Genomic DNA, 12,374 nt, shown 5'->3' with positions numbered 1-12,374 from the left:
AGGTCTACATCCGGGGTTCCCCACCGACGGCAGAGCAGATGAAACACCTCCGGATGTAGGGACCATTACCCTGCCGCGAGACCCTCGCGGCTGAGGAAATCGGCGGCCCCGTTGTCCACGCCGGGAATGTGAACCGCGGAAATCGTTGGAACAAAGGTCTCTGCCCATTGAAGAATTCTGGACACTTCCGCCAGAGCTGAGACACTCCGTGTCCCCCCTTGGCGGTTGATATACGCCACCGCTGTGGCATTGTCTGTCTGAATCCTGACAGGCAGGCCCTTGAGGCGCCTTTCCCAGTGGACGAGAGCTAGATGGATCGCCCGTATCTCTAGGACATTGATCTGCAGAGCTGATTCCTGAGTCGACCATCGACCCTGAACAGTGTGATTGCGGAACACTGCACCCCAGCCGATGAGGCTGGCGTCCGTAGTGACAATCTGCCAGTGAACGGGAAAAGACCGCCCCAAGAGAATGAGGGGAGACGTCAACCACCAGTTGAGAGACCGCCTGATCCGGCAGGAAAGGCGAACCGGACGATCCAGAGACAGAGCCGACCTGTTCCACCTGGACAAAATGGCCTGCTGGAGTGGCCTGGCGTGAAATTGGGCAAAGGGAACTGCCTCTATCGCCGCCACCATCTTACCCAGGACCCTCATGGCTGACCTGAGGGATGGAAATCGTGTGATCTGTAATGATCGCACGCCCTGCTGCAGGGAAAGAATCTTGTCTTGTGGGAGAAATACCCTTGACCGACGAGTGTCGAACAGAAGGCCCAGAAACACAAGGCGTTGAGTAGGGACCAGACAGGACTTTTCCCGGTTGACGATCCACCCAAAACTGGACATGGTGTCTAGAACGATCGCCACACTTAGGCGGGCCTGTTGAAAGGAGGGGGCCTTGATCAGGATATCGTCGAGGTACGGAAAAAGAACGAGACCTTCGATCCTCAAGAAGGCCATCAACGCCGCCATAATCTTCGTGAAGACTCTGGGAGCGGTGGCGAGCCCGAAAGGAAGCGCGACGAACTGGTAATGTTCGTGAAGAATCGCAAACCGCAGGAACTTCTGATGTCCGGGAAATATGAGCACATGTAGATAGGCATCTTGGATGTCTATGGAACCCATGAATTCCTGCTCCTCCATGGAAGCAATTACCGAGCGAACTGACTCCATCCTTAAGTGGCGAAGGCGAACTCTCTTGTTGAGTAACTTGAGATCCAAGATGGGTCGAACTGTCCCGTCCTTTTTCGGCACCACAAACAGGTTTGAATAAAACCCTGTGAAGCGTTCCGATTCGGGAACGGGCACAATCACCCCGGAACTGAGAAGAGAGGCGATGGCCAAACCGAACCCCGGGACCAAGGCCGGATCCCTCGGCGGACGGGATTGTAAGAAACGATCCCGTGGAAGAGAAATGAACTCTATTTTGTATCCTGTTGATACAACCTCTCTGACCCAAGCGTCCTCTACTGAGGCGAGCCAGACGTCGCTGAAGAAGAGAAGTCGACCTCCCAATTGGAAGGGACCCACGGGAGACCGATGGTAGTCATGCGGACGTAGACCGTCCAGATCTAGATCTGGACGGTCTTCCCTGGGAAGAGTGGGACCGCCAGGACGGAGTGGGCCTGAAGGAAACCTTCTTTCTTTCCTGACGTGCCTGTGGCCTTTGCTGGTTGGAAGGGTTTTCCGCCGTATTGAAACGGCGGAAAGTCCGACAGGGACGAAACTGACGCCTTGGAGGAGGTCTGCGAGGCTTGGAGGGGAGAAGAGAACTCGTACCTCCAGTAGCGTCCTTAATAATCTGATCCAATTGTGATCCGAAGAGACGCACTCCCTGAAAAGGCAGATTGGTCAGAGACTTTTTAGAGGACAAGTCCGCCTGCCAGGCCTTGAGCCAAATTGTACGTCGGATTGCCACGATGTTACTTGACGCCTGAACTGCGCAAGATGCGGCATCCAAGGAGGCAGAAAGCAGATAATCCCCCGCATGGGAAATCTGATTGGCGAGATCGGCCAAATGCTCTGGTCGTGCCTTATCCAGAATGCCCTGCCGAAGGTCATCTGCCCAAGTGGATATGGCCTTTGCTGCCCAAGAAGAAACAAAGACTGGACATACCGCTGCTGATGCCGCTTCGAAGGCAGATTTTGCTAGAGATTCTATGATCCTATCATTAGAATCTTTTAGCGACGCCACCCCTGACAGCGGAAGGACCGTATTATTAGAAAGTCTGGACACGTTTAGGTCCACCGAGGGAGAAGCGGCCCAGTTGTCCGTGAGCTCTTTAGCAAATGGGTACAGCACGCCGAGACGCTTTCCTCTTTGAAAGCGTCTGGTCGGATCTTCTCTCTCCTTTGTAAAAATCTTTCCAAACTCAGAATGGAAGGGAAACACCCTGGATGGTGTTTCCGCCCGTCTGGACGAAACCTCCTGATCTGAGGATTTCGCAGGGGCGTCAGCGATGTCAAAGGTATGGTGAATCGCGGCAATGAGGTTTTGCACCGTAACCTTCATGTTCGCATCCTGGTCCGAATCCAGCTCTAAGACCCCTTCCGATTCCGAAAGCGCTTCGCCTGACTCGGGGGAGGAGGCCCGAGAGGGAGACTGCTGGGGACTATGGGGTGAGGTAGCACGAGGGGAGGACTCCGCCTGGAGGTCCTGCCTGGGCCTCTTGCGACTGCCGCTGGCTGGGTCAGATGGGACGTCCTGAGACGTGCTGGGTCCCGCCGAAGCTCCCAAGGGCAACTTGTCCAGAACGGCTACTAGGGACTGAGACACCTTGACGAGGTCTGCCACTGACTGTGATTAAGAGGAGGCCCAACCCGGCATGGGGGGCTCACTCGCCCCTGGGGCTATGGATGGCTCCTGAGCGGCGTCGGGCTGGACGCAGAGCGGGTACGATCAGACTTAGCGTTGGACATAGTGAAAAGAGAGGCAGTGCCGGCCGGTTGGGGGACAGAAGGCAGAGAAGGGTGTCAGTCTGCAGGTGCAGAGCTACTCACGGTCCGGTGTTCCCAAGGGCGACGCTCTCTGATCTGGCTGCAGGATGAGGCCAGGCCAATCCGGCTGAAAAAAGGCCCAGCGACCGAAATCCGGCAGGGAATGAGGTCCGGCTGGCAGGCTGAGAAGATGGCGACCACCAGGGAAAGGGCGCGCTGCCAGAGGGAGAAGAAGGGCGGAGCTCGCCGCAGAGATCCCCTTAGCACCGCCCGCTGTCCAATAGCAGGCTGGTGTGAGGCAAGGGGGCTGGGAAGGCCTAGGACGGGCGGGAGAGAAGCCCGCTTAGAAGAAAGGGGCAGGGGGCGTGGCCGCGACGCAGCGGTAGGCCCGAGATGAAGCCGGGGCCTTAATAGCGCCGGCCGCCTGTCAGCAGGGGGTCGGCGCGGAAGATGCGCCGCAACACCGGGCCGCAACCCCGGGCCGCGTCCCTGCTTCCCACAGCCCGACCCCTGTATACCCCTGCCGGGATGAAGAAGAAACGGGGGGGGCGCAGAACAAGGCCCGAAAGAAAAGGGGCCTTCATGGATGCGGCGACCGCGGGGAGAAGCGGGCGCGCAGGCCCTACCGTGGTCCCCTGGCGACCGCCTTAGGATGAAAACGCCGGGGGACTGCTAGACCGCATACTCACCCAGGCCGGGGGCCACAATAAAGGTACCTGAGAATCCCACGCTGTCTGTCGTCTTTATGGAATCCACGCCTCGTCCAACCGTCAGGCTCTGGTAGGCGAGATGGTTGGAGGCGGGGGGCAAGGACCGTCCGTATAGCTGGCACGCACCTGTGCGAGGCTCCTGGTCCTGCCGCGGAGACCTATGAGGATACGGGGTGGCAGTACACGCCGTACTCATAGTCTCTTTGTGGGAGTACGGATGTGACTGTTCACTCCGTATCCCTCCGAAACCTGTAAAGGAACGACGCACGACGAGGTAGATAGGGGTCTAATAAAAGACCCGTGTCCACCTCCTACTGACAGTAAGCTAAACTGAGGAACTTCCTGCCGGTCGGTGGGGTGTACACTGCGGAGGAGGAGCTAACCTTTTTTTGTGCATAGTGTCAGCCTCCTAGTGGCAGCAGCATACACCCATGGTCTCTGTGTCACCCAATAAGGCGAACGAGAAACCATTTTTTTTTTTTGGGAATCACCTCACATTTAAAGTGAGTTTTGGGGGGGGGGGGGTCAGTATAACAGAAAATACCCAAAAGTGATATTCTAAAAACTGCACCCCTCAAGGTGTGCAAAACCACATTCAAGAAGTTTATTAACCCTTCAGGTGCTTCACGAGAACTGAAGCAATGTGGAATGAAAAAATGAACATTTTACTTTTTTCACAAAAAAGTTACTTTGGAACCAATTTTTTTTTTTTATTTGTTGTGCAATTTCTCCTGAGTACTCCGATACCCCGTATGTGGGAAAAAGCCACTCTGGGCGCATGGCAGGACTCAGTATGGAGGGAGCACCATTTTGACTTTTTGAACGTAAAATTGTCTGGAATCAATGGTGGGCACCATGTTACGTTTGGAGACCCCTTAACTAAACAGTTAAACCACCCAATTCTAACTCCAACCCTAACCCCAACACACCCATAACCCTAACCACAACCCTAACAGACCCCTAACCGTTGCCCCAACCGTAGCCCTAGCCCCAACCCTAGGTCTAGCCCTAATGGAAAAATGGAAATAAATCCTTTATTTTTTTAACTAAGGGGGTGATAAAAGGGAGGTCTGATTTACTTTTTTTTTTATTTTGATCACTGTGATCAAAATGAACTCATAGGAAAAATTTCCTATTGTTGCCAGTTAACGGCCGGCAAATCTAGGCGCGCACTGCCATTTTCTTCCCTGAAGAAGACGCCGGGGGACAGGAACGGGTCCAGGGACACCAGAGGTACTGGGGGTGGGCTCGGGGGACCCCATTTCGCTCTCCTCTGAGGTGCTAGATCATATCAGAGGAGAGAAAAATTAAATGGGAAATCTGCCTTTTTTTTTTTTTGCGGTCGCCGTTATTCCGTGAAAGACAGTGATCGCAACACTGGGGTCGGTAAAAACCGACCCGAATCATGTTTTCCGGTGTCTCGTCTACCCCCTGTAGCTGAGACCCCGGAGAATTTCCGACGCTGTGGGGCGCTATAATCTTATTTCTCAGCACTGTTAAAAAGCGACTCTGAGGAATAAGTACCCTTAACTGCCACCGTTAAAAGGCGTATTGGCGGTCGTTAAGGAGTTAAACAGTAAGCAACTCATTTTTATCCTAGTGTCTGTATGAAGTGGATACAACTGGTTTGTCCAACTTGACTTAATTTCTGGACAGCTTAGCAAATAATCACAGACAGCCAACATTTTTTATGGACACCTTGTAAAACCATAATAATTAATTTCCCGGGAATTTGTCAGAAGGATCAACATTTCTAAGCCGTCTATATGGGCATGCAGGTCATAGAAAGTTGAATAAAATGATACTTTGATTTTTCCAATCTCTGTCTTAATCCACCTTTTTTTTATATTTAAATTTATCTGTTGGCCATGGATCTCCTTGAGAATCTGCCTCCTGAGCTGCTTATAAATAAAAGATGTTATCACTGAGACATGTAATGACTGACAGTCTGCTCTCTTGATCTCACTGCATAGCTGTGTGTGATTACAATGAACACAGTACAGCAGAGCTGAGCTTTGTTTCATTTACAAACATAAGTGCAGCCCTCCTCTCACAGTCCAGGAATGCGAACCATTGCAATCCTCATTCCTATGGTGGATAACTGGGAACACAGGCTTTGTCAGCTGAGAAACTCTGGATTTAGAAGTGTGAGCTCTTCTTCCAAAAGTCTTTAGCCAGCTCTATTTTTGCTGTGGCACTCCTGATGTGAAGCTCTTTGTGTCCCATTTCAACCCCAGAATCCCAAGCTATGCAGCCAGGTCCTAAGAGCCGCAATCCTTCGTAGTGGATATATTGGTTGCTCCTTGGACAGTTTTTTTTTTTTTGTTTTTTTTTTTGTCTGCATTTTTTTCCTGCCACTTCTTCGGTTCAAGGATGGGGCCACTGTTAGTGCAAGACTCAGTTGGCAAGATAATCCTGACTTGTTCAGCTAGTCGCAAATGCTTCATTGCTCGTTCTTTATCGTCCCAACCTCCTTTGTCAGTGTGCTCTATTCCATTTTCTTGACCTCAAGTGTGATCTCCCTCTCAGAATTCTTTTCTTTCTCCTGGCTAGTTTGGACTTGGGTCTGAGTCATACCTCCCTGAATGGACAGGTTTTTGCCTTTTCCATTTTCTTTTAGCTTACCCTGGCCTTCTGTGAGCAGATTGAGAAGGTGACCCATTGTTGTTCTCCTTACAAGCATGGTGGAACATTGGTACCTCAGCCTCATCCTGTCTGCACTTCAAGAGTCTACCTTTGAGCCCCTTGGCGTTATCTCTTCATAATTCCTTTCCTGAAAGGTGGAATTTATGGTGGCGATCACCTGCGTTTAAAGGGCATCTAGGTAATATTTCCTCATTCTTCATCAGGACAAGGTGATTTTTACACACTGCTTGTTCCCAAAGGTGGTCTCAAACTTCTGCGCAAACAGGGACATCTTTACCCTGTTTATTTTGCCATAGCCCTACCCAACTTCATTTTCAGGAGTTTTTCTCTGTCTGCAGGGTCTGGGCCAAGCCATTAAAACTTGTGTTTCAGTAACCGAAGCCTTCCAACTGTATTTCTTTTTATAGTCCCTGACAGATTGTGCAGAGGCCTGACAGGCTACAAGATGGCAAATTCCAAGTGGATCAGATTTGAGATTGTGGAAACTTACAAGACCAAGGATAAATCTGTCATTTTATGTTGCTGCTCGTTCCACAGGAGCAGTTAGGCACCCGGGTCTCTTTGTTCACTCCTTCACTAGGATGTACTATGTTCCTACTCTGACCTCTGCTATTTACATTTTAGGGATATGGTGTTTAAGTTGTGTAGACTGGTATGTGTTAGACCGTCCGCATGTATAGCAGTTGTACCTCCCACCCTTTGGGGTAGCATTTACCGCTGTGCTGAATTTTTGTGTTTGTAAAATCCCTTTCTCTTTAAAAATTGGGGGCACAGATCCGACTGTTTTTGGGTACTTGTTTCTCTGGATCAGTTTGTTAGCTTGGTAGCCTTTAGGTATTTATTCAAGTCATGATGGTTCCTGGTTATTTGTAACAGATTTTTTTTGTTTGCTTTCCTACTGCTTTTGTCACAAAATTAAGAAGCCTAGTGTTTAAGAAGAGGGTATAGCCAATCAAAAAAAAACTAAACCTAGCACAATGGCATACCCATTGTTGTGTCCCCCAATGTTTTCAACAAGAAAGGGATTTTACTGTAAGTACAAAAATTGAGTTATCTTGTCTTATATGTATTGCCTGTATGTTTTCATGTGGCCTATAATAAAATGTTGATGACTGAAATCTATGTGGCAGTATTCACACTTGATTGCAAACCTTGCTTAACTTTACAGGCACAATTAAGTGTTGCTAGGAAAGAATGGGACTTAAATCGCTTGAAGCAACTTAAGGAGAGAATGGAATGGGAAGCTGATGAAAATGAGGGTCTAATCACCTACACACGGGAGGATGCTTATAATATGGTAATGTTTGATCAGGATAAAAAGATAGTTGAAAATAATGCAATATAAGTAACTTTTTATACTGTTAATTTAAAATGTTTATATAGTTATAAAACTATTTACCACTTAAAGGGAATCTGTCAGCAGGTTTTTGTGATGTAATCTGACAACAGCATGATGTTGGCGCTGAGACCCTGATTTCCGTAAGGTATCACTTATTTTACTAGGTGCAACAATTGTGGAGAATAATTTTTTTTCTCTCCCACATAACAGCTACGTAGAGAGAGGGGATCCGCCCTGCAAGGACAAGAAACCTACAGGATAATCTCTCCCACACATCAGTTGATTTCCTGTCCTTGATGGGGGAACCTTGGTCTGGATTCGGCAGTACTGCATAAAGAAAAGAAAATTTGTCTAGGCCTGACTGGTCTATTCAGGCAGCAGCCCTGTCTCTGCTGTGGCTGGTACAGGGGTTGGCCAATATCTGCGCGTTCCAGGCTGTGCATGCACGGGTCAAGGACATACCTGGATACAGAGTTCACCAGTGACATTTTACCTAAAGGTGTTTTTGTTTTTCACTTTCTGGGTGAATCCAGAAGAGGCACTAACGGAGGAGCGAGCTGTACCTGGCTGGTACCACATTTAAAATGTGGTTAGACCACCAGCAGAGTGAGTTCTTTGCCCCGACAGTCCTTCCAGTCTAATGAAGCATATATAGCAGCATAGCAGCAGTGGGAGCCCCAGCAGGAGCATGTGCTACGTCAGCGGTAGTCGCTCCGGTGGAAAAAGTGGCGCCAGAATTAACAGAGGAATCAGCGATCTTAGCGACATATACTGCAAGTCTTTAATGGTTTGGTTAGATCTCCTGGAAGGTCAGCTGAAGGATAAGGTGGCTAGAGACAATATTTTAGCCACAATTCCGTTAATGCAAGGGGCATTTACATTTCTTTCAGATGCTTCAGTGGATTCAGCAAGGCTGGCATCTAGATCACTTTCTAATGCAGCCCATGGGTCTCTCTGGTTGAAATGCTTCCCGTAGGTTAGTCAAGCCAAGTCAAAGCTATGCTCTTCTCTGTCTGATGGAGAATATCTGTTTGGCCCAGTCTTGGGTGACGTTTTTGAAAAAAGTTGGAGACAGCAAAAAGAATTTCCTAATTTATCCATCCCAGTTTATAGAAGATGCTTTTGGAAAATAAGGTTTAACCAGAGAATAGGATAGATAGGATGACCGGAGGAAGAAAGGTAGAAGTTTTATATTTGGAGGTCCCTCCCATGCCAGAAATCCTTCCAGTAACTCTCTACCCTAGGTAGGTGGAACGCTCTTCCTCGTTTTCCCTGCCTGGGATAATATCTCCTCAATCAGCTGCTTTTCCAACGTAGTGAGATCCGGCCCAAGGCTAGCGTTTCAGATGGTTCCTCCACTGAAGTTTATTCTGACTTCCCCATGGACTTCCCGAAGGAACAGCTAGCTTTGGAATCGGAGGTACTGGATCTGGTAAAAAATCTGACCTATACAGGAGAGTGGGGGTGGGGTTTATTGTCCTCTCTTTCTGATAATACCAGATGAGGCTTTCAGCACCATAATCAAATTGAAAGACCAGGACAGGTTCCTGAAAGTTCAAACATTCGAGATGGAGTTCATAAGCTCAACTATAAAGGTACTTTTTTCGGACTGTTTTATGGTGGTCCTGTATCTGAAGGATGCGCATTATCACGTGCCAATACACGTGGAATACCAGGAGTTCTTCAGAGTGGCCTTAGCCATAAGCAGAGTAATCAGACACTTACCTGAGCCCTTCCGTTCTGATAGCAATGGCCCCTCGAATTTTTACAAATATAATAGCGGAAGATTTGTTGGTTGTCCCTAAGGGCCCCGTCACACATAGCAACGCACCAGCGATCCCGACAACGATCAGAATCGCTGGTGTGTCGCTACATGATCGCTGGTGAGCTGCCAAACAGGCAGATCTCAGCAGTGATCAGGACAGCGACACGCGGGTAACAAGCCACTCACATCGCTTAGTTACCCGCTGTGTATGTTAGAAACCAGCGCGGTGCAGGGAGCTGGTAACCAAGGTAAACATCGGGTTTGTAAGCGCCGCGCGGCGCTTAGAAACCCGATGTTTACCTTGGTTACCAGGCTCCTGATCGCTGGTCTCCTGCCTGCCACACGCAGCGATGCGTGCTGGCCAGCGGGAGACCAACGATCAAAAAAATGTCCAGGCCGTTCCAGCACGATCATCGATACCCGGCAGGGGGGCCGGTCGCTGATACCTGTCACACACAGCGATCTCGCTGGTGAGATCGCTGTTGCGTCACAAAACTTGTGTGTGACGGGGGCTTTAGTTGACTTCCTAATCATAGGCAATTAAGCTCATCACTGCAATGTTAAGTTAAGAAAATTTAGGTTGGCTCTTAAATCTAAAAAAATCCAGACTAGAACCCCTGAAAGTGCAGGTCTTGTGCTTGACTTCAAAAATCAGGAATATTGTCTTTCAGGTGGCATAATAAAAAGGATATGCAACCAGGAATCAGAAACGGTAAAGGTTCCCACCATGTTCCTCAGGAAGGCTATGGCCTAGCTGGGTTCTCTGATGTCGTGTAGCCCGGCAGTGTTATGGGACCAGTTTCATACCATAGAGTTAGAGTGCAACCTACTAAGAAACTAAATAAATTTCAAAGGATACATGAAAGGGAAGATGACATTATCCCCGTTAATGACCCATTCTCTCCTTTGGTGGCTGTACATAGAAAATCTAGCTGGGGGGGGGGTACCTTGGGTAAACCAAATTTCAAGGATAATTAACACAGATGCAAGCCCCAAGGGATGGGGAGCTCATTTAGGGGTTCTCCTGGTCAGGGAGTCTGGACAGTGGAAGAAAACTCAGTTTACTCAAACAAGAAGTAGTTGCTGGCAATAAAACATTCAAAAGAAAGCTCATATTGCCCTTGCTGGTTCACCATGTAAAAATTCTCAGACAATCAGGTATCAGTGGCCTTTATAAATCATTAGGGAGGAACAATGTCCAAGTAATTAATGGAAGTAACATGCCAGATATTTCAAATGGCAAAGAGCCATCATCTTTCATTGACAGCGCTATCTATATATAAATAGGCAAAGAGAACTGCAAGGCATACTTTTTGAGCCGCAGTCAGCTAAGGCAGGGAAAATGGACATCCATTGGTTCAATTTTCATTCAGATTGTGAGTATGTGGGGCCTCCCATACATATATTTATTTGCAAACAAAGAAAACAGGTGGAAAATTATGTTCCCTGAACCTGAGGGAGAGTCCTCAGTTGGTGGATGCCTTCCTGATTGTGTTAGGTTGAACAATAAGAAACGTTCACTAGTTGCCTAGTCCTGACCTAATGGATTCACTAAATTCACTAAATAAATTACACCAGACACACAGTTGGATGTAAGCTCTCCTTGATCAATCTATGACTCCGCTCCAAGACCTTTATTTAATCCGAACACAGATTTATATAACCCCTGTAAGGGGGCTCGGATAGCTCTAAAATGGGGGTGATTGGATGTATTCCATTAGTTAGTGGGTTGGTCAATGAGCTAGTCCATGGGTGGATCCATGAAGTCATCAGGCTGGGTTGGTCCATGACGTCATCAGGGTGGGCATCATCGTGGACGGATCCATGAGGTCATTAGGGTGGGTTGGTCCATGAGGTCATCAGGGTGGGTGTCATGTTGGATATCAGAGCATGGTGTGTGGTGAAACGGGAAATGGCAGCCATCTTTAGTGTCACACTTTGATCCGAGCAAGTTTATGTAAGGTGAAATAATAAACATTATGGGTCGTTTCTCTCAACCTTTTATGTCTTGAGGTTAATTAAGTGTTTGATTTTATGGCTCTCCTCAACAATTGCATGGAGTTACAGTCTAGCATATGCCTTTTCGCTAGTGATTTTATTTCCAGCTGTCCTGAGGAAGATCAGGGAAGACAGGGCAAGAGTCCTACTGATAGCACCCTTCTGGTCAAAAGGGCCATAGTTGAGAATGATGTTAGTCACAGAACTGTGGTTGCTGCTGGATGTTCCAGATTTTCTCTACTAGATGGCGGTATGGCATCCTCAAATAGCCAATCTACATTTAACCGCATGGGATTTGAGCAGTTGCTGTTAAAAGACACAGGTGGTTTTCTCCTAGCTTGATTTCTACCCTGCTCCAGAGTAGGAAAGCAGTCAGCATGAGAATTTATGGTAGCACCTGGAGGAAATTTCTGGCCACTTTAGGGGGTAATGTTGGTAGATGGTGTACTAGTTTTTAGAGTTCCTGCAAAGGAGTTTAGAGCAGGGTCTTTCCATTAGCACCCTCAATGTACTGTTGTCGGCTCTTGGAGCTCTTTATAATTTTGATCTGGCAAGTATTAATTTGGTTTTCCATTTCATCAAGGCTTACTTTAAATCAGGACCAATTCCTAAGCCAAGATTACCTCCTTGGGGTTTGAATCTATTCCTCACTGCCCTGACAGATTCGGTCTTTGAACCTTTAGAATCAGTGTCAGTTAAGATTCTCTCGATTAAAAACTCTCCTCCTGGTAGCTTTAACATCAGTTTGCAGGTTTAGCGACATCCAGGCCCTGTCAGTAGGCCCTTCTTTCACACATATCCGGGAAGATAGGCCAGGTCTGGCTTTAAAATGACTATCTTCCGAAGATGACTTCTAGGTTCAATAGGTCTCGCTCAAGTAATGGTTGTTTTTTTTTTTTTTTTATTTCATTTCTGATGTAGGCTATGTGCCCACGTAGTGTTTTTTAAACGCTCAGGAATCGGGTTCTCCTGCCCAGAAA

General features: G+C 48.1%; 1 protein-coding gene across 4 annotated transcripts in view; it reads left to right on the top strand.

The window, feature by feature from the left end:
- Nucleotides 1–12,374, top strand: part of EP400 (E1A binding protein p400) — a 346,882-nt gene that overhangs the window by 220,319 nt on the left and 114,189 nt on the right. For all 4 annotated transcript variants that reach the window (XM_073557025.1, XM_073557023.1, XM_073557026.1 and 1 more), the window contains one exon: nt 7,461–7,589. In XM_073557025.1, coding sequence (XP_073413126.1) covers nt 7,461–7,589 — 129 coding nt within the window. The remainder of the gene's footprint in view (nt 1–7,460; nt 7,590–12,374) is intronic.

The sequence above is a fragment of the Dendrobates tinctorius genome, unplaced genomic scaffold (assembly GCF_039654945.1).
Source record: "Dendrobates tinctorius isolate UK_male_01 unplaced genomic scaffold, ASM3965494v1 ptg000243l, whole genome shotgun sequence".
Taxonomy (NCBI): domain Eukaryota; kingdom Metazoa; phylum Chordata; class Amphibia; order Anura; family Dendrobatidae; genus Dendrobates; species Dendrobates tinctorius.
This window is presented reverse-complemented; position numbering and strand designations above follow the sequence as displayed.